Source organism: Salmo trutta, chromosome 1 (genome assembly GCF_901001165.1).
Source record: "Salmo trutta chromosome 1, fSalTru1.1, whole genome shotgun sequence".
Lineage (NCBI taxonomy): Eukaryota > Metazoa > Chordata > Actinopteri > Salmoniformes > Salmonidae > Salmo > Salmo trutta.
In genome coordinates this window covers 55071840-55096819 of record NC_042957.1, presented here as the reverse complement: position 1 = coordinate 55096819, position 24980 = coordinate 55071840, and the positions used below count along the sequence as shown (strand labels likewise).

The window sequence follows — 24980 nt, the reverse complement described above, 5'->3', positions numbered from 1 at the left end:
GAAGCTCATTGACTACAACTCGAATTGCTACAGGGCTGGCCCACGTGGGGAACATTTTAGGGAAAATGGCATAGCACATCTTCCAGAAAAATAGTATCTCTTTTATACTAGGGATTTCATGGCTAATTGTGGTAAGACAGTAATTCTGTTCATATGTTAAGTATGTATTAACTCCACATTGACACATCCAGCCCAAAGCTGGAGGTTAAAAAAAAGACTTAATAGTCGCCAAAGTTCCATAGCGTGTTTTTAATGGTATGTCACAGCTCATTTGCAATAAAGAGTCATATACATGAACGTCCTGACAGGAACGTTGCTACTGCTAATCAAAAGGAAAGAACGAGACAAACAAAAATCTTAAGAATATGAAATATATTTTGTTTTGATAATCACACACACATTCCAGTTTTTTTTTGTCCACCTTCATTAACAGACATGGCTAAATCAAAGTCAACTGTCAAACACACTTACACATACAAATCACACTGAATAGATGTAATTGCAACCAACCCTTCTTTAACAGACTGTTTTGGTCACTGACGGAATACTCATAACCATAACATTTGTATTACTGATGAGGACACTCTAAAAGTAGAGGACACTCTAAAAGTAGAGGACACTCTAAAAGTAGAGGACACTCTAAAAGTAGAGGACACTCTAAAAGTAGAGAACAAAAGGGTTAGTTGCCATTGAAATTGAAATAGGCACATCAGGCATTTCTGAGATTAATATTTAAAAATCTATTTCCAAAAAGAAACAGATCAGTGGTTGTTCTATTCTTCATCTTTGGTTCATTCCTAGAGGACATAATGCTGAGTACTTTTTTTGGCCTGATACAACCAATCCCAAAGGCAGAGGAGGAGTGTGAGATGAGTGCTGCTGGGATTCTGGCAGTAAAACCTAGTTGCATTACTGAACTGTGTCCAGCAGGAGGCAGAAGGGCTTTGTAACAGTGACACTGGAGTCTGTTCACAGAGCTGTTTGAAGAGCGGAGGATAACAGTAAACACTCCATGACACAAGCCATGTGGGACGGTAGTCTCAGAGGATACCGGTGACATTTTAGACGAGGAGCAAGTGCACGCTTCTCTGGAGCACATCCTGTGCAATTTAGACAATGTTGTAGATTTAGGCCACGCATACAGACCATTCATCATGAGTGGCATAGCTTAGAGGAATGGGGGGGGGTAATGCTCTATCATGTGCAGAATCACATGATAGAGCAGCACTTGGTATTGTGTTTGGATGCCTCGGTTTCCTCGGCTCTGTAGCGTGGGGTTGGTCTGGGGGGATCATCCTCATGTCCCAGATCCTCAACCTCTTCCTGAGTGTAGCCCAGGATGACAGGTGGGACAGGGCCCTCCACAAAGACAACCAATCCACTCACGTCCTCCTCACCATCCTCATGCACCACAGCCTCAACCTCTTGTTCAGTGTAGCCCAGGAAGGGTTCAGTCTCAGACCCAAGAACCGGAGACTGAAGAACAATCTCCTCCTCACCCGCGTCAGAAATGATGACCCGCTCCACCTCCAACAACTCTCTATCATCCTCATGGCCCAGACCCTCGCTCTCTGACTTTACCTCAGTGTAGCCCAGGAAGGTCAGTGTGACAGTGCCCTCCACAAGGTCTACCTGACCTACTCCTGTCTCCTTGTCCATCTCATCATCCTCATAGCCCAGATCCTCAACCTTTTCCCCAGTGTAGCCCAGGGCGGTCGGTCGGATAGGGCCCTCCACAATTTCCGCCACTCCTATTTCTATCTCCTCGTCCATCTCATCAACCTTATACCCCACAACCTCAACCTCTTCCTCAGTGGAGCCCAGGGTTGTAAGTGTGGCAGGGTCCTCCACCTCCTCTTCCATCCCACCACCAACCTCTATCTTCTCCTCTGCCTTCTGTTGTGGTACAACTGGGATCTCATCCAGCAGCACTTGCATCCCGACATCGTTGATGACACTAAGAAGCTGTCCCAGCTCCTCAGCAGAAGGCTGTCCCTCTGCCCCGCCGACGTGGTGGACGCTCTTCCTGCTGTCATTGAACACCGTCTCCCCCAAGGCCCTGGGTGCTCCAGACACGGGCACCACAGACCTGATCTTGGTGACCCCTGTCTTTGAATCCCTCTCCACCTGCACTGTAACCATCCCCAGAACTGCAACACAGAGGGAGAAATTATCCAGGGCAATATAACAGTCAAGTCACTATATTTGGAATCATGGTCAGAGCATGGATTACCTGGGCTATAGAAACATAAAATATTAATGTTATATTCTACCCATACCACTACTCAAATACTATAAATATAGCCTTTCCCCTAAAGCAAGGCCTACATTACCAGTAGGTAAAGGGCGAGGAGGCACATTTTTGTGGCATATGTCAGAGCCCTCTTTGCTAATGTCAGCCTGCACAACATGAGTAAACACCACAAGGTCATTGTGCAGGCTCACAGTGCACAACCCAGTACCCTTTCCACTCTCCATAGCCCCCAGCATGCATAAGAAATGTACCAAGAGAAACAAAGTGGGCTAAATATAACTATCGCCTGCATTCTGCTCCAGCCCTTCAACCCAGCCAGCCACATCGTTAAGCCGTACCCTGGAGGCAAAACCCAGCCACAGGAACAGATATTGAGAAAAATATGAGAGAATTATGGTTTCCCTCATAGCGAAGGTATGTATAGATTTTCACTGTGGCCGTCCCAAATCAATGGTGTGGATGATGATGAGCACTATCACATTTCTGTGGTGGAATCCTCCCCAAACAGTACCTGATCGACCTTCCAGTCCATTCTCATGGAGAACCCTCTCCATTACTGGCCCATGGAGCTGACCCCCAGCAGCTCTGATGACGTCTAAAAGATGAAGATACGGTGAACTAATACCAAACCATTGTACTTTCCATATACAAATGCTAATGTGCTGCGTGACAATCATGCGTTTGAGCAATATATCATATAAATGATAAAACAATCACAGCTGTGGCTTCATTCTGTCACCCCGATTACATTAGTCAGTCAGAAAGAGATGAAAGAACAGTCACATGCAGGATGGTCTAAGAGAAAGTGAGAATGAATGAGATATCCAGGCCTAGGGCTTATAGGACCATGCAGGTGAAGCTTACCTTGTATCCCACCTTCTTCAATGTCAGCCTATGAGGAAACAGAGGAGACAATTTTAAGTGGAACCCCTGGTCCAATCGGTCCTACAGTCACTGTCTCCTCCAAACACTTTCCTCTTCATCCCTGATCTCTCCCAGGCCCTGCGCACTGCCATAAATATGTCACAGTAACCATTAGAGCAGTGTGGCGCTGGGCTCAGCTTCGTCCCACCATGAGTGTTAGAGATGAATACACACTGAACTTCCTTACCAAGTGTTAGTGTGAGCTAAATATGGACCATACATGAACCTGAATGTAAAAGTTCAAGAAATTTAATACAAGATAACACCAGTATAAACACAATACTGCGGTGCGGGAAAAATATTGGTACCACAAAAATAAACTGGCGTGAAAACAAAACCCGGCAACAAAATACCAGCCGTCAGTAACAGCCTGAACAATAGAGCAAACACGCACACAAACATGGGGGAAACCAGAGGGTTAAATAATGAACATGTAATGGGGGATTTGAAACCAGGTGTGTAGAAAACAAAGACAAAACAAATGGAAAATGAAAAGTGGATCGGCGATGGCTAGAAGGCCGGTGACGTCAACCGCCGAGCGCCGCTTGAACAAGGAGAGGGACCGACTTCGGCGGAAGTCGTGACATGGCCAGTATATTATATACTGTACACTGAGTGTGCGAAACACACCTGATTTTTCCATGACATAGACTGACTAGGTGAATCCAGGTAAAGGTTATGATCCCTTATTGATGTCACCTTTCCTAAATTAGCCATGGATGGAGATAAGGTTTTGGACTTGTGGTTTTACTTAATTCTCCGTACTGGACAATGATATAACGGCGATTCTGATCCAACCATAAATTCATACATTGTTGTGCCCCTGAATTGAGAGGATGGAAGTTCAATATGTAGCTAGATGTAGTAGGCTAATGTTAACTAGCTAATCGTTGCCTATGAAAGGAAGTTGGGCTAGCGAGCAAGTATTTTAGCCAGGTAGCCTAGGCCAACAATAATACAAGTGTGTACTCTATGACAGAGTGATAGACCATTTCGTCAACAGGAAAGAGAGAAGGATGACATTGGCGTTTCTCTAGAAGTAGGGTGAGTCAACATGTTTTTTCCACTTATGCGCACACACACACACACATCAGTACCATGGACAGCCACATCAAGTTGGCATATGTCGATTGGACTAAATAGTTTTTGGTATCTTTTAGTTGTCACTGTATTAGACTAAGCATAGATGATTAGATGATGTTGAAATGTTGAAGTTGAAATGGTGCTGGAATAGTGGAGGCAGCTCCTGTTGTCTTTGCGACTTGCGGTAACTGTCTGTGGTTCTAAATCAATAGTTGTTTAGTAGTCAGAAAATGTCGGAAACATCAACTTGCTTGACTACGCTGTAGGTCATATAACTGTCTGTTACATGCAATCTGCTTTGTGGACTTCACCGGACAGATGTTGCTCTCCGGTTTTGTGATGAAACATAGGTGTGGTTGAATTTTTCTGCCACTGTATCTTCTTACTGTCTCGGCCTTAGGCCTATATAGTGGCAAGGCATATGAACTAACAGGTTATAGAGCAAACAATGCAATTATCACTTTTTTTCTGGCTTGGCTTCCCTAGTGATTTTATCCACGCACCGCTACTGGTGGAATGCTTTCAACACCTTGTAGTCCATGCCCCGACGAATTGAGGCTGTTCTAAGGGCAAAAGGCGGTGCAACTCAATATTAGGAAGGTGTTCCTAATGTTTTATACACTCAGTGTATGTTCCCCTGTAGAGTTCACAGTTGGTACGGGGTCAAAGTACTGTCAGTCAATAGCCAGACACCCTTTAGGGCTCCCCCAACGTGTAGGGCTATAATGTCACTAAATGTCAGAGCCAGTTTTCCATAGGGTAGCATACATACACTCCTACTTTAAAACAGGGGATCGGCACTTTGCAATTTACTGTGGTTTGATTTCCAAAGGGAGGCAAAAACCAATCAGTTGAAAAGGTCATAACTGCATGACCAAAGGAATACTTTACTATAGAGAAGAGTGGTTTCTGCTGAACATCAATCTGTAGAATCAAAGGCTTAGTAAGGGAAAAGATCTTGAACTGCTGTAGTTTTTAAATATCAAAGCTATTTATATTACACAGTTCCAAACTGAATCAGCTGTTGATGTAAAAACATTGAGACTATTGAGTAAAACAGACCATTGGGGTAAAAAAGTACACTGACCAAAAATATAAACGCAACATGCAACAATTTCAATGTTTTTACTGAGTTACAGTTCATAGAAGGAAATCCGTCAATTGAAATAAATTAATTAGGCCCTAATCTATGGATTTCACATGACTGGGCAGGGGTGCAGCCATGCATGGTCCTGGGAGGGCATATGCCCACCCACTTTGGAGCCAGGTCCACCCAGTGGGGAGCCAGGCCCAGCCAATCAGAATGGGGTTTTCCTCGCAAAAGGGCTTTATTACAGACATAAATACTCCTCAGCACCCCCTGTCCCCCTCCTCAGATGATCCCGCAGGTGAAGAAGCCGGATGTGGAGGTCCTGGACTGGCATGGTTACGTGTGGTCTGCGGTTGTGAGGCCTGTTGGATGTACTGCCAAATTCTCTAAAACAACGTTCAAGGTGGCTTAAGATAACAGCTCTGGTGGACATTCCTGCAGTCAGCTTGCCAATTACATGCTTTCTCAAAACTTGAGACATCTGTAGCATTGTGTTGTGTGACAAAACTGCACATTTTAGTGGCCTTTTCTTTTCCCCAGCACAAGGTGCACCTGTGTAATTATCATGCAGTTTAATCAGCTTTTTGATATCCCACACCTGTCAGGTGGATGGATTATCTTGGTAAAGGAGAAATGCTCACTTTCCATGTTACGTTTATATTTTTGTTCAGTATATAATGGGGAAAATCTGATGAGATATTTAATATGGCACAGAGGTATTTTAGTTGATTGAGTATATTAAAAATCATATTGAAACTCAGGTTCTCAGAACGTCTCTGCTTTCTCCACTTGCCTGGCTGTGGTTCTGGGCATTGGTGACTGTGTAGCTTGTGGATTCAATGACCTCCACTATATCCTCTTCAGTTGACAACCTAATACACATACATTCACACGATGATGACCGTAACACCACATAACACGTGAAACCAACACATTAACATACAAACCCATTCACACATACAATACATACATGCAGAGGCATGACTACAATTCAGGGGAGGGTCAGTACCAAGTGCTTTAAGTAAGAGATATATAAACATCTGAGCATATCAACTCCCTCAGCCAACAGGCATGGGGAGTGATAGATTGTGTGTGTGTGTCTCACTCCTCTGTGTAGTTCTCAGCGCTGCGCCCAGGGACAGGCTGAGGGTTCTCGCTCAGCCACTGGTCCCTCAAGGACTTCCGCTGTGAGGAGAGATTTGGAGAGAGAGAGAGAGGGATGGAGAGAGAGAGGGAGAGAGGGATGGAGAGAGGAAGAGGGTTAGTGACTATGACTAGGCTCTGCTATGTCCTGTGCAGTTAGCATATGCATGGAACGGCCTATGCTCTGAGCCATCTCTCTCAGCATGCAGCTCCCCCAACTGCCAGCTCATCCTTTCAAAACAAGCGTATTCTCTCAAATTCCCCATAGCAAAAGAAGCTAACAAAAACAAAAGCCTTCTGTCTCTATGAATACTGAAATGGTTATCCAGTATGCAGTAACCAAAACAAACAGCCCCTAGACACAGAGCTCTGGCTGCCATTTTGGATCTCCAGCAGGATGAGTGAGGCCAAGAGCCTGGTGTTGTCTGTCTGTGAGGGAGAAACTGCCTCCAACTCCGTCTCCCTCACAGGGAGGGCTCAAAGAGCCACACGTCCTCGAACCTGGGTGTAGGCTTGATCACAAGGGGTCTGATTGAGACTGACAATAATAAACCTGACCATGTTTATTTTGAGAGTGTTTGTAAATGGACCAACCGGTATTGGCTGTGACTCAGTTAGATCCCTTTCAACCTTTGAAGCAGAAACCTTCCAGAGCCCAGAGGTACAGTAAAGGAGGGGTCCTCCTTTCATTCCAACTCAGGTATGACAACACCAAGCCGAGGGGTAAACATAGTCCTACCTGGCTCCAAGCCTCATCAATTAGTCATACGACAATGTGGGGAGTGTGAGAGGAAGCCAAGCCACAACAACAGACTGTGGTGACAATGACACAACATTATATTGGAGTGGTGGTGACACTAAGTGGGCCTTGTTCACAACTATTTGCCAAGACAACCTTTCAGATGGAACGTATGTGATCGCTCCATGTGGACCAGTCTCTTACTGTGCTCAGAGTCCGAAAATAAATGTAAGACAGGAGGGGAAGTGAGCTGTGCATATAGAGCTGCTATAACTGCTGGTCTGACTGGGAACAAGAGACTGTTCTCACACTTCACACTGAGGAAGAACGAAGCCCTGTGGCTTCATACAACTCTCTTTCCTCTGCCATGTGTAAGGCTGGTGTTGCCAGCTCGGCACACATCCTCAGGCAAACCCAGTAACGTAGAGTAGACTGTTTGTGTGGGCGGCTGCCTGAGTGATATGTATTGATGGAGCGGTTCTAGCCACTCCACCACTGATCTGACGTCAAGAAGTTATCCAACCAGCACCAGCACTGATCCAACAGGGATCAGTGCTGGTGGTCCCAGTGGAGGAGAGAGTTACTGACAAAGATCAACCAATGCACAGCTCTCTCTCTCACTCTGACTCACTCCCTCCCTCCCTCTTTCTCTACAACCACCTCATCATTTCAGTTCCTCTCTTTCATGTGATTTCTCTCTCCGTCACAGAGGTCATGGTAGCAGAGGTCATGGTAGCAGAGGTCATGGTAGCAGAGGTCAAGGTAGCAGAGGTCATGGTAAGATGATGAGCAGAAGAGAGGTGAACAGGAAGGAGGGAGAAAAAGACTGTTATACAGAGGAATAGAGAATGCCTCAGGACACCTCATGGTGTTGGGGATGTTGTCTGGTGTTATGGAGCTAATTGAGTTTATCATCACACAGGAGGGCTCCACCCTGGGCATGTGAACCAGCTGCCAGACATGTGGCTCCCTGCAACAGGACAACAGGGAAGGACAGACAGACAGATCCAGACAGACCTTGCGCTGGGCCTGCATCAGCCACTCCTCCTCCATCTCTCGCCTTGCTTTCTCGTCGTCCTGCTGCTTACGTCGCTTGTCCTGGTGATGGGAGAAGAATAGAAAGAGACCAATAAAAAGAGAGAGATTTAGGGTTGAGTGGAGGTAGAGATAGACTTATGTTTCTGAACCTAATGAGGAGCACTTCCTGTTATTAAGCATCTCAGACGTGTGTCACCACAGAGACAGAGTCCCACAGCTCCCACTGCTTTCAAGCTCTACTGAGATAATCATAGTTGTCATTTGAATGATGCTAGTGAAGGAGAAGATAACAGCACAACTACAGTACTGTATATCCTACTACAGTATAACTGAAAAGCTGTGACAGTAGATTACAGTGACAAGCCCCATAGACATATATGCTGTTGACCGGTGGAACAGCTGGTTCTTTAAGGTCAAAGTGCAGAGAAACGGAGATGAAGGGGCAAGGCTAGGAGCACGTGGGCATGCCAGCACTCCATCTTCATGAGCTAGTCTGACAGTAACACACATATCACACATACTGCACATTCATGTTCTGTTAGGAGGAGCGGTTCACTCCCATACATTAGCACCAATCCAGGCCTGAGACAGGAAACCACCACTGCTATCCCTTTGGACTTCTCATAGTTTCCCCAACATCCCTCCTTTCAAAAGCAACTGCAATTAGATTACGCTAAACAGAAGGGCTAATTTAGATCACAATTTAATTAACGATTTTGGTCTAACCTAATTCAATAAGAACTGTGTTGTGGCATAACATGTGGGAGTTGGCTACACCCCCACTGCATCAAAGAAAGACAGGATAAAGCATGGAGGGAAGGCATGAGCATTGTGTGTGTGTGTGTGTGTGTGTGTGTGTGTGTGTGTGTGTGTGTGTGTGTGTGTGTGTGTGTGTGTGTGTGTGTGTGTGTGTGTGTGTGTGTGTGTGTGTGTGTGTGTGTGTGTGTGTGTGTGTGTGTGTGTATTTCTACTGTCTCTTGATGCTCATGGTCCCTGTAGTGTTTAACCCTGCTGATGAGGTCAGTAGTGGCCCTGAAGCAAACGCCATGCAACCCAATTGAATTATTCAAAAATGGACAGACCTGGGGGAGAGCAGGTATGTGATGTGGATGTACATGGCTGGGGGAGAGTAGGTATGTGATGTGGATGTACATGGCTGGGGGAGAGCAGGTATGTGATGTGGATGTACATGGCTGGGGGAGAGCAGGTATGTGATGTGGATGTACATGGCTGGGGGAGAGCAGGTATGTGATGTGGATGTACATGGCTGGGGGAGAGCAGGCATGTGATGTGGATGTACATGGCTGGGGGAGAGCAGGTATGTGATGTGGATGTACATGGCTGGGGGAGAGCAGGTATGTGATGTGGATGTACATGGCTGGGGGAGAGCAGGTATGTGATGTGGATGTACATGGCTGCGGGAGAGCAGGCATGTGATGTGGATGTACATGGCTGGGGGAGAGCAGGCATGTGATGTGGATGTACATGGCTGGGGGAAATATCCATCATACTGTATAAGCATAATGTATAGTACATGTCAATGTGCTCTGTGTGGGTTGTGTGCCTAATGTTAGAATGCCTTTAACTGTGTTGACTTCTGCAGAATGTGAGGTTAAAAACGGTAACTATTTACAGATCACTGCTTTGATGCAGAGTAAACGTCTCACTGCCCTGACTGTTGTTGTGCGTCTTTATCAATGCACAAGTTCAAATAAATTCATAAGGTGGAACTAAAACCCTGAGACTCACCGCTATAGCCTGTACTCTCTGCTGGTACTTCTCTGCCTCGTCCATGTTGGGTCTACAACACAAGAACACAGAGGAGAGTTATAGTTACTTTACTTCTAATGTAGCAGTCCAGAAAACTGTTCATCTGAGCAAATCATATAAATGAAACTCAATTATTAAAAGTTATTCCACACATATTTAGCGAAAGCGCATAACTGATTTTCAATTCCCCTCGCTGTGGGACAGTGGATGAGAGAGTGTGATGATGTGATGCCAGATCCTAGATCAGTCACATATCAAAGTAGTGCAGAGGCTTATCATGGAGAGACTGCTACACTACTGTATTCTGTCATGTACTGGGTCCTTTGGGTGATGTCCTGTCATACTTCAAACCACCAACTACATGCTCATATTATTATACACTTTCCACAGAGGTGACTGGAAAACTGCCTGTTAGCAATATCTGCACTAGAGATGATTACTACATAATTCTTATATAATTATTTTCTAAAACCCTAAGTGAGAGAGCAGAGAGGAACTGGGAGAAGGGAGAGCACATAGCAGCCTTTGATGCTGAGTTGCTGAGCTCCCAACAGTAATAAGGCAGATTAAAATTAAAGGAACGATTGATTCCTGGAGCAGCAACTCACACACAGGGATAAAGTGAATGAGGAGAGGGAGTAAAACAGAGGCTGTGGAGAGGACTATGGATCAGTTTGGCTTACAGTAAGAGTGGGAGGGCAGAGCTGGTCTCAGAAGATATATTCAGTTCACACTGCCTTTCCCCCTCTGTTTTTACTCCAGTCCTATGTTATCATCAACTGTAAATAAAGCGCTATAAACCAACCTGTCACAGCTTTGATCACTGACATGACAATGACACTAGTCCAGAGTGTACTACAGAGTGTACTACACTACAGAGTGTTCTACAGAGTGTACTACAGTACAGAGTGAACTACAGTACAGAGTGTACTACAGAGTGTACTACAGTACAAAGTGTACTACACTACAGAGTGTACTACAGTACAGAGTGTACTACAGTACAGAGTGTACTACAGAGTGTACTACAGAGTGTAATACAGAGTGTACTACAGTACAGAGTGTACTACAGAGTGTACTACAGTACAGAGTGTACTACAGAGTGTACTACAGTACAGAGTGTACTACAGTACAGAGTGTACTACAGAGTGTACTACAGTACAGAGTGTACTACAGAGTGTACTACAGTACAAAGTGTACTACAGAGTGCACTCCAGAGTGTACTACAGTTCTGACCTTTCTGCCTGTCCTGACCCTGATCCTGCCTGACTCTGATTTGGATTACGACTCCTTACCTGCCTTGACTTACCTTTTGCCTGCCCCTTGTACTATAATAAACTATCAGACTCGTACAGTCGTGGCCAAAAGTTTTGAGAATGACACAAATATAAATTTTCACAAAGTCTGCTGCCTCAGTTTGTATGGTGGCAATTTGCATATACTCCAGAATGTTATGAAGAGTGATCAGATGAAGTCCCTCTTTGCCATGCAAATTAACTGAATCCCCAAAAAACATTTCCACTGCATTTCAGCCCTGCCACAAAAGGACCAGCTAACATCATGTCAGTGATTCTCTTGTTAACACAGGTGTGAGTGTTGACGAGGACAAGGCTGGAGATCACTCTGTCATGCTGATGGAGTTCGCATAACAGACTGGAAGCTTCAAAAGGAGGGTGGTGCTTGGAATCATTGTTCTTCGTCTGTCAACAATGGTTTCCTGCAAGGAAACACGTGCCGTCATCATTGCTTTGCATAAAAAGGGCTTCACAGGCAAGGATTTTGCTGCCAGTAAGATTGCACCTAAATCAACCATTTATCGGATCATCAAGAACTTACATTTACATTACATTTTAGTCATTTAGCAGACGCTCTTATCCAGAGCAACTTACAGTAGTGAATACATACATTTCATTTTGAACTTCAAGGAGAGCGGTTCAATTGTTGTGAAGAAGGCTTCAGGGCGCCCAAGAAAGCCCAGCAAGCACTAGGATCGTCTCCTAAAGTTGATTCAGCTGCAGGATCGGGGAACCACAAGTACAGAGCTTGCTCAGAAATGGCAGCAGGCAGGTGTGAGTGCATCTGCATGCACAGTTAGGCGAAGACTTTTGGAGGATGGCCTGGTGTCAAGAAGAGCAACAAAGAAGCCACTTTTCTCCAGGAAAAACATCAGGGACAGACTGATATTCTGCAAAAGGTACAGGGATTGGACTGCTGAGGACTGGGGTAAAGTCATTTTCTCTGATGAATCCCCTTTCCGATTGTTTGGGGCATCCGGAAAAAAGCTTGTCCGGAGAAGACAAGGTGAGCGCTACCATCAGACTTGTGTCATGCCAACAGTAAAGCATAATGAGGACATTCATGTGTGGGGTTGCTTCTCAGCCAAGTGAGTGGGCTCACTCACATTTTTGCCTAAGAACACAGCCATGAATAAAGAATGGTACCAACACATCCTCCGAGAGCAACTTCTCCCAACCATCCAGGAACAGTTTGGTGACGAACAATGCCTTTTCCAGCATGATGGAGCACCTTGCCATAAGGCAAAAGTGATAACTAAGTGGCTCGGGGAACAAAACATTGATATTTTGGGTCCATGGCCAGGAAACTCTCCAGACCTTAATCCCATTGAGAACTTGTGGTCAATCCTCAAGAGGCGGGTGGACAAACAAAAACCCACAAATTCTGACAAACTCCAAGCATTGATTATGCAAGAATGGGCTGCCATCAGTCAGGATGTGGCCAGGAAGTTAATTGACAGCATGCCAGGGCAGAATGCAGAGGTCTTGAAAAAGAAGGGTCAACACTGCAAATATTGACTCTTTGCATCAACTGTCACGCCCTGACCTTAGAGAGCCTTTCTATTTCTCTATTTGGTCAGGTCAGGGTGTGATTTGGGTGGGCAATCTAGTTTTCTTATTTCTTTGTTTGGCCGGGTATGGTTCCCAATCAGAGGCAGCTGTCTATCGTTGTCTCTGATTGGGGATCATACTTAGGCAGTCTTTTCCCCACCTGTGTTTGTGGGTAATTATTATTTCTGTGAGTGTTTTGTGTGCGCCACGGTTGCGTCACGTTCTGTTTCTGTTTTACCTATTTGTTTGTGTAAGGTTCACTTCGATTAAAGGATGTGGAATTCCATGCACACTGCGCCTTGGCTTATTTATGATAGGGAGTTTGAAGACAGTGAATATGATATCAACTTCATATAATTGTCAATAAAAGCCTTTGACACTTATGAAATGCTTGTAATTATACTTCAGTATTCCATAGTAACATCTGACAAAAATATCTAAAGACACTGAAGCAGCAAACTTTGGAAATTAATATTTGTGTCATTCTCAAAACTTTTGGCCACGACTGTACAACAGTACAGAGTGTACTATAGAGTGTAGTACAGTACACAGTGTATTACAGTACAGAGTGTACTACAGTACAGAGTGTACTACACTAGAGTGTACTACAGTACAGAGTATTACTACAGAGTGTACTACACTACAGAGTAATTACTACAGTGTCCTACATAGTGTACTACAGAGTGCACTACACTACAGAGTATTAGAATATACTACACTACAGAGTATTACTACAGAGTGTACGACAAACCACAGTGTACAACATAGTGTACTACACTACAGAGTAGTGTACTACTGTCACAACGTCCACGGAAGGTGGCGCCTCTCCCCGGTCGGGCGGTGCTCGCCGGTCTTCGTCGCCTGCCTACTAGCTGCCACCGATCTATGTTTCTGTGTCTGTTGGTTTTGTCTGATTATGTCTGCACCTGTTTTGTGTTAGTCAATTAGTGGGGGTATTTAGTTTGTTTGTTTCGTTTGGGGATTTGTGCGGGATTGCTCTTTGTCATGCTATTGATAGTCGGAAATTTTTGTATGTTTTCCCAGTGAAGCTGCTTGTTTAGGCATTAGGGTTGCCGGGCTGCGCCCCGTCCTTGTGGATCTTTGGAGCTGTCCTCCTTCCTAGTTGTTTTGCAACCTGCCTTGTTGCGGCATTTTTTCTGTTTGATTATTAAACGTACGTTTAAACGAATCTCAGTCTCCTACGCCAGCTCACCACCCTGTGTCTCTACCGGCACCAACGGAACCCAGCTCGAGTGGGATCAGGTTCATGCCCCCCAGGGAGTTCGATGGGACGGCCGCTGGGTGCAAGGGGTTCCTGCTCCAGCTAGAACTGTACCTGGCGACCGTCCCCCCCCCGCCCCCCTGTCTGAAGAGGAGAGGGTGAGTGTCGTCGTCTCGTGTCTCAAGGGTAGAGCCCTAGAATGGGCCAACGCAGTCTGGGAGGGCCCAGACTCGGCTAGGGACGACCACACGGAGTTCACCCGCCGCTTCCGGGCGGTATTCGATCATCTCCCGGAGGGCAAGGCGGCAGGTGAGCGATTGTTCCACCTGAGACAGGAGACGAGGAGCGCTCGGGACATTGCCTTGGAGTTCCGGACCCTCGCCGCTGGATCGGGGTGGAATGAACGGGCCCTGATTGACCACTACCGATGCAGTCTTAGAGAGGACGTCCGCCGGGAGCTGGCTTGTCGGGACAATACCATCACCCTGGACCAGCTCATAGATCTGTCCATCAGGCTGGACAACCCGGGGGCGTTCCAATCGGGGCCTTTTTGTTCCACCTCCCAGTCCTCCTGCTCCAACGCCCATGGAGATAGGAAGGACTGCAGCTAGGAGGACCGGAGGGGGGGCCTCTCCTGCACCCACTGTGGTCGCAGAGGGCACACTGAGGACCGGTGCTGGAGAAGCTCGCTCGGAGTGCAGATGGCAGGCAGAGCACCATGTCGACCCCCCAGGTGAGTCAGCACCAGCCACACTCAGAGCCCTCTGTCAGCCACATGTACACCTCAGTTTGTTTCCCTGAGTGTTCCCCTCACTTCCAGCATAAGGTACTAGTCGATTCAGGCGCAGCTATGAGTTTTATGGACCGTGGGGTCGCCAATAAGTTAGGGATTCCCCTGGTTCAGGTGGACCAACCCTTCCCCGTGCACGCCCTAGATAGTCGACCACTAGGTTCCAGCCAAGTGAAGGAAGTCACAGTGCCACTGGTCATGGTGACGCGGGTGGGTCACGAGGAACGTATAAGCCTGTTCCTCATTGATTCCCCGGCGTTTCCGGTGGTACTGGGAATTCCCTGGCTAGCCACTCACAACCCCAAGATTTCGTGGAGGCGGTGGTGTTGGGGTACCAGCCGGTCCTGGTGCCATGGCATCAGAGCCGGACGGATGCTCCTGTGGTGGAGGAATGGGTACAGTGCTCAAAGGAGACCTGGAGTGCCATCCAGGGGGCCCTTAAACGGGCTGTAGGACGGCACAAGGAGAGCGCTGACCGCCGCCGCAGTGAGGCCCCCGTGTTTACCCCGGGGGACAGGGTCTGGCTCTCGACCCGGAACCTGCCCCTCCGCCTGCCCTGCTGGAAGTTGGGCAGGCGGAGTCCCGAGGAGAATAAACGAGGTGTGTTATAGGTTACAACTTCCTTCATATTACCGTATTAACCCCTCGTTTCATGTGTCTCTCCTCAGGCCAGTGGTAGCTGGTCCGCTGCAGGATGCTGAGGTGCGGGAGGTCCCTCTGCCCCCCCTGGACATCGGGGGGGCCCCGGCGTACACAGTCCGGTCCATCTTGGACTCCCGGCGTCGGGTAGGGGGCCTGCAGCACCTCGTGGACTGGGAGGGGTACGGCCCGGAGGAGAGGTGCTGGGTCCCGGTGGGGGACATTCTGGATCCAGCTCTGCTGCGGGAATTCCACAGTCTCCATCCGGATCACCCTGCGCCTCGCCCTGCGGGTCGTCCCCGTCCACGGAAGGTGGCGCCTCTCCCCGGTCGGGCGGTGCTCGGCGGTCGTCGTCGCCTGCCTACTTGTAACGCCCTGGCCATAGAGAGGGTTTTTTTGTTCTTTATTTTGGTTAGGCCAGGGTGTTACATTGGGTGGGCATTCTATGTTCGTTTTCTAGGTTTTTTGTATTTCTTTGTTTTGGGCCGTGTGTGGCTCCCAATCAGGCACAGCTGAAGTTCGTTGTTGCTGATTGGGAGTCACACATAAGGAGCATGTTTTTCCTTTGGGTTTTGTGGGTAATTGTTTCTGTTTCTGTTTAGATCATTTCCTAACAGGACTGTTAGGCTGTCGTGTTTTTGTTCAGTTGTAGTGTTCTCTTTTTGTTCTAATTCAATTTCAAGATGAACACTAACTCCGCTGCACCTTGGTCTACTCTCTCTCCCGACAGCCGTTACACTACTAGCTGCCACCGATCTATGTTTCTGTGTCTGTTGGTTTTGTTTTCCTTGTTGTTTTGCAACCTACCTTGTTGCGGCATTTTTTCTGTTTGATTATTAAACGTACGTTTAAACGGATCTCAGTCTCCTGCGCCTGACTTCACCCCTCCTGCAATCAAAGTGAACCGTGACAACTACACTACATAGTGTATGACAGAGTGTACTACAGAGTGTACTACACTACAGAGTATTACCACAGAATCTCATCCTGTCATCTCTTTAAACACAGTTAGAAGTGTTGACATAAGAAGAGCTGGATGAGCCCCTTGAGTCAAACTCCAACAACTGTCAGGACGGCTACACACACACACACACACACACACACACACACACACACACACACACACACACACACACCAAAGCTCACTCTGAGAGACGGCTGCTTGATTGAAGTTGCAGAGGTGTTAAGCAATAAGAGTTCTATTATGATTTACAGCCGTTTCATGAGAGCAGAAGAGATTATAATTATACACTATTTTAATTATACAGATTATAATTCAACCTCAGATATTTACCTTATATCTGTAAATGAACAAATATTCTATACACATGATATACATGATTGGTATAACTAGCCTACTATGGAGAATGGTACTCGAGGCACGGATGACTCTATTTTAAGTACCGTTCTGTCCAAGTCAGATTGATACTATATAGCATAAGTGGTTAGAGATTTAGGATGGTTGTATGGTGTCTGAGGGCTGCACAGCTACAGTGTGATATAGCCATAGTCAGCCACACAGGGCTATTGTTAGTCCCAGGTGGGTATTGTAGTGAGGGTGACGGACGGCTCTAGAGGGGGTGTTGTATTGATGGGCTGTGATGGAGAGGGAGGGGCTGTGACGTCTCACGCCCAACACGGGGGTCATTAGTGGGCATTGTCACGGTGATGGAGTGCCACAGGCAGAGGTTCATTAGAAGAAGCACAAGGGCGCTGCCAACCCGGGGGACTCTCCTTGTCCAGATGATGGACGCCTTACACACTGCCAACCGCCAGCCAGCCCAGAGCTCCCCCCACACACACATACTCACTAGGACACCCCAGTCCTTCTGTGTCTGTCTGGGTACGACTGGCTGCTGCTGCTACCCTGGAGAGAGTATACCACTTTGTTTGTACAGTCTGGAGGTGACTGAGATGAGCTATGGTTTTGGGGGGGGGGGGGTTGTTGCTGCTGTTTCTAGACACCATTTGTCGCATGTTATTCTCCTGGGAATCAGCAAATGTGATGTGTGCTGCTTATCAAATGAGCCCACACTCCTTAGAGAGAGAGAGAGATTTCCTGGGAGGACGTCAAGGGACCGGACCTTCCAGGGAGCTTCACAGAGTTTCTGCTTAACTTAAATGTAACTTCCCAGGAGAAATGACTAGGGCCAAAGGGACAGAAACTTTCTATGCATCTAATGTCCCTGTACACTCTACCTGTCACGTTTGTCTGAAGATGAAGGAGACCAAGGCGCAGCGTGTGTATCGTTCCTGTCACGTCCTGACCCTTGTAAGATGTCATTTTCTATAGTAAAGTAGGTCAGGGCATGACAGGGGGTGTTTTGGGTGGTTTTCTATTTCTATGTTTAAGTTCTAGTTTTTCTATTTCTATGTTTTTTGGGGGGTTGATCTCCAATTGGAGGCAGCTGGTCCTCGTTGCCTCTAATTGGAGATCATATTTAAGTAGGGTTTTTTTCCACCTGTGTTTGTGGGCAGTTATTTTCTGTTTAGTCTCTGTACCTGACAGAACTGTATTCTGATCGTTTGCCGTTTGTTATTTTGTCTTTAGTGTTTTTGAGTTAATAAATATCATAATGAGCACTCAACACGCTGCGCTTTGGTCCCGTCTATACGACAGCCGTTACAGAACTGCCCAGCACAACTGGATCAAGCAGCGTGCTCGGGAGGAGATGGATACCTGGTCTCTGGAGGAGAGGGTAAACTGGACTTGGGGCCAAGTAATAGACAGATATAGAAGCCTGCCAGGGAGGCACGAGAGGCTACAGAAACCCAAAGAAAATTTTGTGGGGGGGCATATGGTGCAGTCGGCGGAGCCGAGGAGCAAACCAGAGCCAATCCGGGAGAAGAGGGAGAATTTGGAGAAGGGAGAAATGGGAGAGTAATTGATTTGGTGGAGGACGCACAAGTTTTTCCCAAAGGAACGTGTCGTCAGTTTGATGCCACCTGAGTCAGCTCCCCGTACTCGTCCTGAGAAGTGTGTGGAAGTTCCGGAACAAGTGATACCGGCTATACACACCAGGTCTCCAGTACGTCTCAACAGCCGGTACGTCCTGTGCCTCCTCTCTGCACTCGCCCTGAGGTGCGTGTCATCAGCCCGGTGCCACCTGTACCGGTCCCACGCATCAGACCTCCGGTGCTCCTCCACAGCCCAGTACGTCCTGTGCCTGCTCCTCGCATTCTCCCTCCAGTGCACTCCCACAGCCCAGTACGTCCTGTGCCTCCTCCCCGCACTCGACCTGAGGTGCGTGTTACCAGTCTGGCGCCACCTAGGCCAGTCCCACACATCAGACCTCCAGTGCGCATACACAGTCCGGAGCCTCCAGCGACGCTCCCCAGTCCGGAGCCTCCAGCAACGCTCCCCAGTCCGGAGACTCCAGCGACGCTCCCCAGTCCGGAGCCTCCAGCGACGCTCCCTAGTACAGAACCTCCTGAGACGGCCTGCAGCCCAGAGTCTTCGGCGACGGCTTGCAGCCCAGAACCTCCGGCGGCGGCTTGCAGCCCAGAACCTCCGGCGGCGGCCTGCAGCCCAGAACCTCCGGCGGCGGCCTGCAGCCCAGAGCCTCCGGCGGTGGCCTGCAGCCCAGAACTTCCGGCGACGGTCTGCAGCACAGAGCCTCCGGCGATGATCTACAGTACGGTTCATCCGACGACGATCCACGGTCCGGTGGTACAGAAGCAGAGGGATCTGCGGGCGGAGCGGGGGTTACGCCCGAACCGGAGCCACCTCCGCTGCTGGAGGATCTGCTGAATGGTAAGGTTCTGGGTACTGCACTAGAACCGCCATAAACAATTGTCACCCTCCCTACCCTCCCTTTTTGTTTTGGTATTTTTTTTGGTGTTGTTTTTAGTTGCATTCGGAGTCTGCACCTTTGGGGGGAAAATAAAAGCTTTCTATGGTCAGGACGTGACAGTAACTCAGCCCCTTGAGAGACCCTGACCTGAAAGAGAGCGATAGAGGAAAGAGAGACACCTGGGTCCTCTGTGACCTGACCTGAGGGGAAAACACAATGTACTTCCGACAGCTAAAAAATCGAGCACTTAAGCCAGAGTCCCTGCAACCCTTTTCCACTGAGTGGAGTCTTGGAGCGGGACCAAAATGGAATGTAAGCACAGACACTGAGGCTGGTGTGTGGGTGTCCCTCACCTGTCACTGAGCTCTCTGTCACTGAGCTCTCTGTCACTGAACCCTCTGTCACTGAGCTCTCTGTCACTGAGCTCTCTCTCTCTCTCTCTCTCTCTCTCTCTCTCTCTCTCTCTCTCGTCAGCAGAGAGAGGAGTGCTCTCACGGAACATGGAGTGCCCACTCAGGCTGAACTGATTTCTCTCCAGCTGTGGGTGAGATCCAGGGACGGAGTGAGTGTGTTGTGTGTGTCACATTGAGTGTCTCACAGGGGGACACAGATAGTATGTACAGATAGGTGCGGGTGTAGATGGGTGGGTGATGTGTGTGTGGGAGAGAGATAGATCTGACCTGTGTTTCTCAGCCACAAACAACTGCAAGAAGTCTGACAGTCAGCACCTTATCTTCTCCAAGGGGGTTGGAAATCTCCTCTGTCTTTTCCACTTAAGGCACGGCTCACTGAATGTGACTGTGAGACTGGAGGGGGGAGGAACACTGGGAGATATTTACACCAGTAGCACAGCAGGAGGCACATTCTGTAGCCTGACACCATACAGTACAGTATGTATTACTGATTCATACAGAAATAGTTGAAAGGCTTTACACATTCAGTATTACTGTAATCACTATGCTGTATAAACAATACTCAAGAAGAGCACTGCCCATATGTTTGGAATGGTGGGTGGAAACGTAGGGGAAAAGGTAACATGTAAATGTTGCTCCTCCATAGTGAACCCAGTTTCTCACTGTGTGGAGGATCAGGATAACCTCACCCTGGAATCCTAACTATGTGGACGGGGCTGGAATGGATCTCTCCCTGGAGCTCCCCATGGACTCACTGTGGGGGTGACCAGACCAGCCCAGGGATGGAGGTCAAATGTTCTCCAGGATTTCTGGTATACATTAAGTTGAGTGCCAGGAGTTTTTCCTGACTGTGTGATCTGACCAGGAAAGACTTGGCCTTAGTTGTGACTATAACTAGGGCCCAGATGATGATGATCTGATGCCCATGATCTGGGAAAAACTCCTGGCCCTAAATGCATCGTAATCGCAATCGTTAGTGTAAAAACGAGAAATGGCCAATCTTGTCTGGCCATTGGTCTTCATGGCACATCCAGTCCACAGAGTGAGACAAACTCAGACCCTGCCACTTAGCCATATTCTACATGGTGGTGAGAGTCAGCCAGTCCAGAGAGAAAGTGATTCTCCGTCCCAGAAACCAGTCATGTACAAAAGTAACGCTGCTCCGCTCCCTAATGTATAATTCAGCACTAGGAAGGCATTCTATCTGTCCTCCGGAATCGACTCGGTTTTTAAAGTTACTTTCTGTGTTGTTTTCCGAGTCCTCCTCTACTTCCCGTTGCTGAAAGCATGGATTCAATTGTTTATACTTTTGGTTTTTAATAAAGTGCAAGTGCTTTAAGTCGTTGTGGGTGTGCATGTCTGCATGTCTGCATGTCTGCACGCATTTGTTTGTTTGTGTGAACCTGTGTACATGCGTGTGTTTGGTAGATTGAGTGCTGAAAGTATAGGGAGCCGTAAAAGTGACAGAATATGAGTGGAATCAGAAATATTTGATTTGAATGCCACAGAAGAATAACTCACAGAACATTCTTCCCCAAAAGCAGGTCTGGAGGAGGAAGCTCACAGCTCTGTGACTGATGTGACGGTGGGAACTCTGGAGATGTGACAACAGTATAAGCTCCCAGTGAGATTCTGGATGTTATCAGGAAGCCACACATCTCTCCTGGTAGGCCAGTACACAGCTGTAGTTATACTAGCTAAACATTTTATTCACATCCAAAACATCTCTAAATGGAATATAAGGCAGGGATCAGGGAGATAATCGGCCTTGGCAGAGGTGTTCACCCAGCAACAATATTCATACACCAGTAACTATGGGATGTCCTGAACTCTGTAACCAACACCACCATTTCTAGGAACAGAGGTGCAGCTAACATTCCAGTACAATGAAGTCAACTAGAGAATACAGCAAGTTCCATCGGAATCACTGTTGTCCAGACATACTGTAGACTGTTGTACTGTACTAGGCTCAGGACAGGAGAGCCCCAACCCTCCTCAGCCTGGCACAGAATGGGCTGCTAGGAGCCAAGACTTCCAGGCCAGTACTCAGCTGATAGCACACAGCTTAGCAGGGGAGACTGACTCACATTAATGGACTCTCTGTCACGGACTTCCACCTGGGCCACACACACACACACACACACACACACACACACACACACACACACACACACACACACACACACACACACACACACACACACCACAATGAAGCTCCTGCCATGTTGAGGACCAGATTGCAGGGCATGTGTCTGTTGCCTACCAAGCGTTTGCATTGTCATTGTGGATTACTTCATCATTGGGTTCAATCACCATCAGAGCTGTGCTTGGGGGCACAGATGGCTCCTGTGTGCTCTGTTTGTTTGTCTGAGCCTCTCTGTCAATGTCTCTAATTAGAATAAGGGGAAACAGTATGATGCTTCCCAATAGGAAGTAAGATGCAGCAATACACTCCATTTAACTTCACAAGAGCTCACACAGGATGTCACGTCCTGACCATAGTAAGTGGTTATTTTCTATGGTAGAGTAGGTCAGGGCGTGACAGGGGGTGTTTGTCTATGTTTTGTATTTCTATGTTCAGTTTCTTGTTTTGTATTTCTATGTTGGTTTTGTTTGGTATGATCTCCAATTGGAGGCAGCTGGTCGTCGTTGTCTCTAATTGGAGGTCATATTTAAGTTGATGTTTGTCCCACCTGTTTTTGTGGGTGATTATATTTTGAGTAGTGTGTTTTCTCTCTGCGTCACGGCTTGTTGTTTTTTGTTAGTTCAAGTATTTATGTATTGCATTACGTTTCACGAATAAATAAAGATGTGGAACTACAAACACGCTGCATTTTGGTCCGATCCTTCAGACAGCCGTGACACAGGAGCTCCGCCTATCACGTGCATGTGTTCAAACACGTTCAAAAGCGCATGTGCATGCGCACGAACACATACCCACACTTACTAACACACACACTTCACCAACTTTCCCTGGCAAACACAGTTGGATGGAAATGCTCTCTCACTTCTTAACAGTTTTCCTAGAAAGAGTACTGAACTGTGTGCCGTTCAAATGTGTGCCGTTTATACTGAACAAAAATATAAACGCAACGTGTAAAGTGTTGGTTCCATGTTTCATGAGCTGAAATAAAATATTTTCATACGCACAAAAAGCTTATTTCTCTCAAATTTTGTGCACAAATTTGTTTATATCCCTTGCCATGATAATCCATCCACCTGACAGGTGTGGCATATCAAAAAGCTGATTAAACAGCATGATCATTACACAGGTGAACCTTCCACAGATGTCTCAAGTTTTTAGGGAGCGTGCAATTGGCATGCTGGCTGCAGAAATGTCCACCAGAGCTGTTGCCAGATAATTAAATGTTCGTTTCTCTACCATAAGCTGACTCCAAAGTAATTTCAGAGAATTTGGCAGTATATCCAACCGGCCTCTCAACCGCAGACCATGTGTATGGCGTCGTGTGGGCGAGCGGTTTGCTGATGTCGACGTTGTGAACAGAGTGCCCCATGGTGGCGGTGGGGTTATGGTATGGGGAGGCATAAGCTACTGACAAGGAACACAATTGCATTTTATTGATGGCAATTTGAATGCACAGAGATACCGTGACAAGATCCTGAAGACCATTGTCGTGCCATTCATCCACCACCATCAACTCATGTTTCACCATGATAATGCACAGCCCCATGTCGCAAGGATCTGTACACAATTCCTGGAAGCTGAACATTTCCCAGTTCTTTCATGGCCTGCATACCAGACATGTCACCCATTGAGCATGTTTGGGATGCTCTGGATCGACGTGTACAACAGCGTGTTCCCATCAATATTTTATAACTTCACACAGCCATTTAAGAGTTGTGGGACAACATTCCACAGGCCACAATCAACAGCCTGATCAACTCTATGCAAAGGAGATGTGTAACCCTGCATGAGGCAAATGGTGGTCACACCCGATACTGACTTTTTCTGATCCACAACCCAATTTATTTAAAGGTATTTGTGACCAACAGATGCATATCTGTATTCCCTGTCAGGTGAAATTCATAGATTAGGGCCTAATGAATTTATATCAATTGACTGATTTCCTTATATGAACTGTAAGTCGATCAAATCTTTGAAATTGTTACATGTTATGTTTATGTTTTGTTCAGTATAAATGCTTGCCCTATTGTCATTGGATAAAATAGGGTGGGACCATGAGACGTGACAGTGTGGTTAAGTGTTGAGCATAAACTGTTCAAGTATTCAGTTACTACGCGATCCAAACTCAGGTGTTCCCAAACCTTTTTGGTCCGTGACCCCATTTTGATAAAAAAATGTTTTGTGACCCCACCATGTAAAAGAAGTAATGCAATCAACAGCCATTGTATACTTTTTTATTATTGTGGCTATGACAGTTTATTACAAATCCGTCTGCCGGTACTTTTGACAGTATTTCAATCTGAAGGGAGTATGGTTTGAAGTAAATGAAATGCATCAGAAAGGTATTGGGAAGTTCAGAAGATCAGGGCCTGGTCTTGTCTACTCTGTTTTAATGAGTCCTGCATGGCTTGTGTGCATAGTAGAAGGAAACAGAAGACACATACATGTTTCTTAGAGTGTTACATTTCAGTGATGGGGTCATAATATTTTGTAGCTTAAACCGTTCAAACGATGGAGCCACATTTGTAGGAAGAAAACTGAAACCGCTCTGTTAATTACAACCGTATCTCGTGGCTACTGGAGGGTACTGGCATAACCCCAGTTCCATGAACCAAGTTTCTCTCCCGACCTCATTTTCAAACCAGGCGAACCCTAGTTAGGGGAACGCTGTCCCAACTGCTGTGTATGTACAGTATGTCAGGCTGCGTCCTCTTCCCTGCCATACCTACCGTGCCAAATCAAAGCAATGCCATGAGGAGGTGACTGAGCCTAGCTATAGTTTATGGGAGCACCCCAGGGTACAAAATGATTAGATGCAGCCAACGCTTGCACCCCACTCCCATCCTCCACTGATATATTGTCCATACACATGGATACACATGGACACATGCACACTTGGCTTCATAAACAAGCAGGCAGAAACAACGTGCTCTAGATTGCATGAAGTGTTACTGTGGCCTGCAGCAGCACATTGTGTGAATTAGAGGTCGACCGATTATGATTTTTCAACGCCGATACCGATTATTGGGGGGCCAATTAGTCGGCCGATTATTATTGTTATTATTTTTTAATGACAATTACAACAATACTGA

At 46.9% G+C, this 24980-nt stretch overlaps 1 protein-coding gene across 4 annotated transcripts in view; it reads right to left on the bottom strand.

The window, feature by feature from the left end:
- Nucleotides 1-234: 234 nt before the first annotated feature.
- Nucleotides 235-24980, bottom strand: part of LOC115201162 (paralemmin-1) — a 34450-nt gene continuing 9704 nt past the window's right edge. For 2 of the 4 annotated variants that reach the window (XM_029764524.1, XM_029764534.1), the window contains exons 2-9: nt 20010-20135; nt 10021-10072; nt 8251-8331; nt 6457-6536; nt 6145-6223; nt 3119-3146; nt 2766-2849; nt 235-2150 (exon numbers count right to left, since the gene is read on the bottom strand). In XM_029764524.1, the coding sequence (XP_029620384.1) occupies nt 1210-2150; nt 2766-2849; nt 3119-3146; nt 6145-6223; nt 6457-6536; nt 8251-8331; nt 10021-10065 (1338 nt within the window). In that variant the 5' untranslated portion in view covers nt 10066-10072; nt 20010-20135 and the 3' untranslated portion in view covers nt 235-1209. The remainder of the gene's footprint in view (nt 2151-2765; nt 2850-3118; nt 3147-6144; nt 6224-6456; nt 6537-8250; nt 8332-10020; nt 10073-20009; nt 20136-24980) is intronic. The other 2 variants (XM_029764515.1, XM_029764543.1) reach the window with 2 other exon arrangements.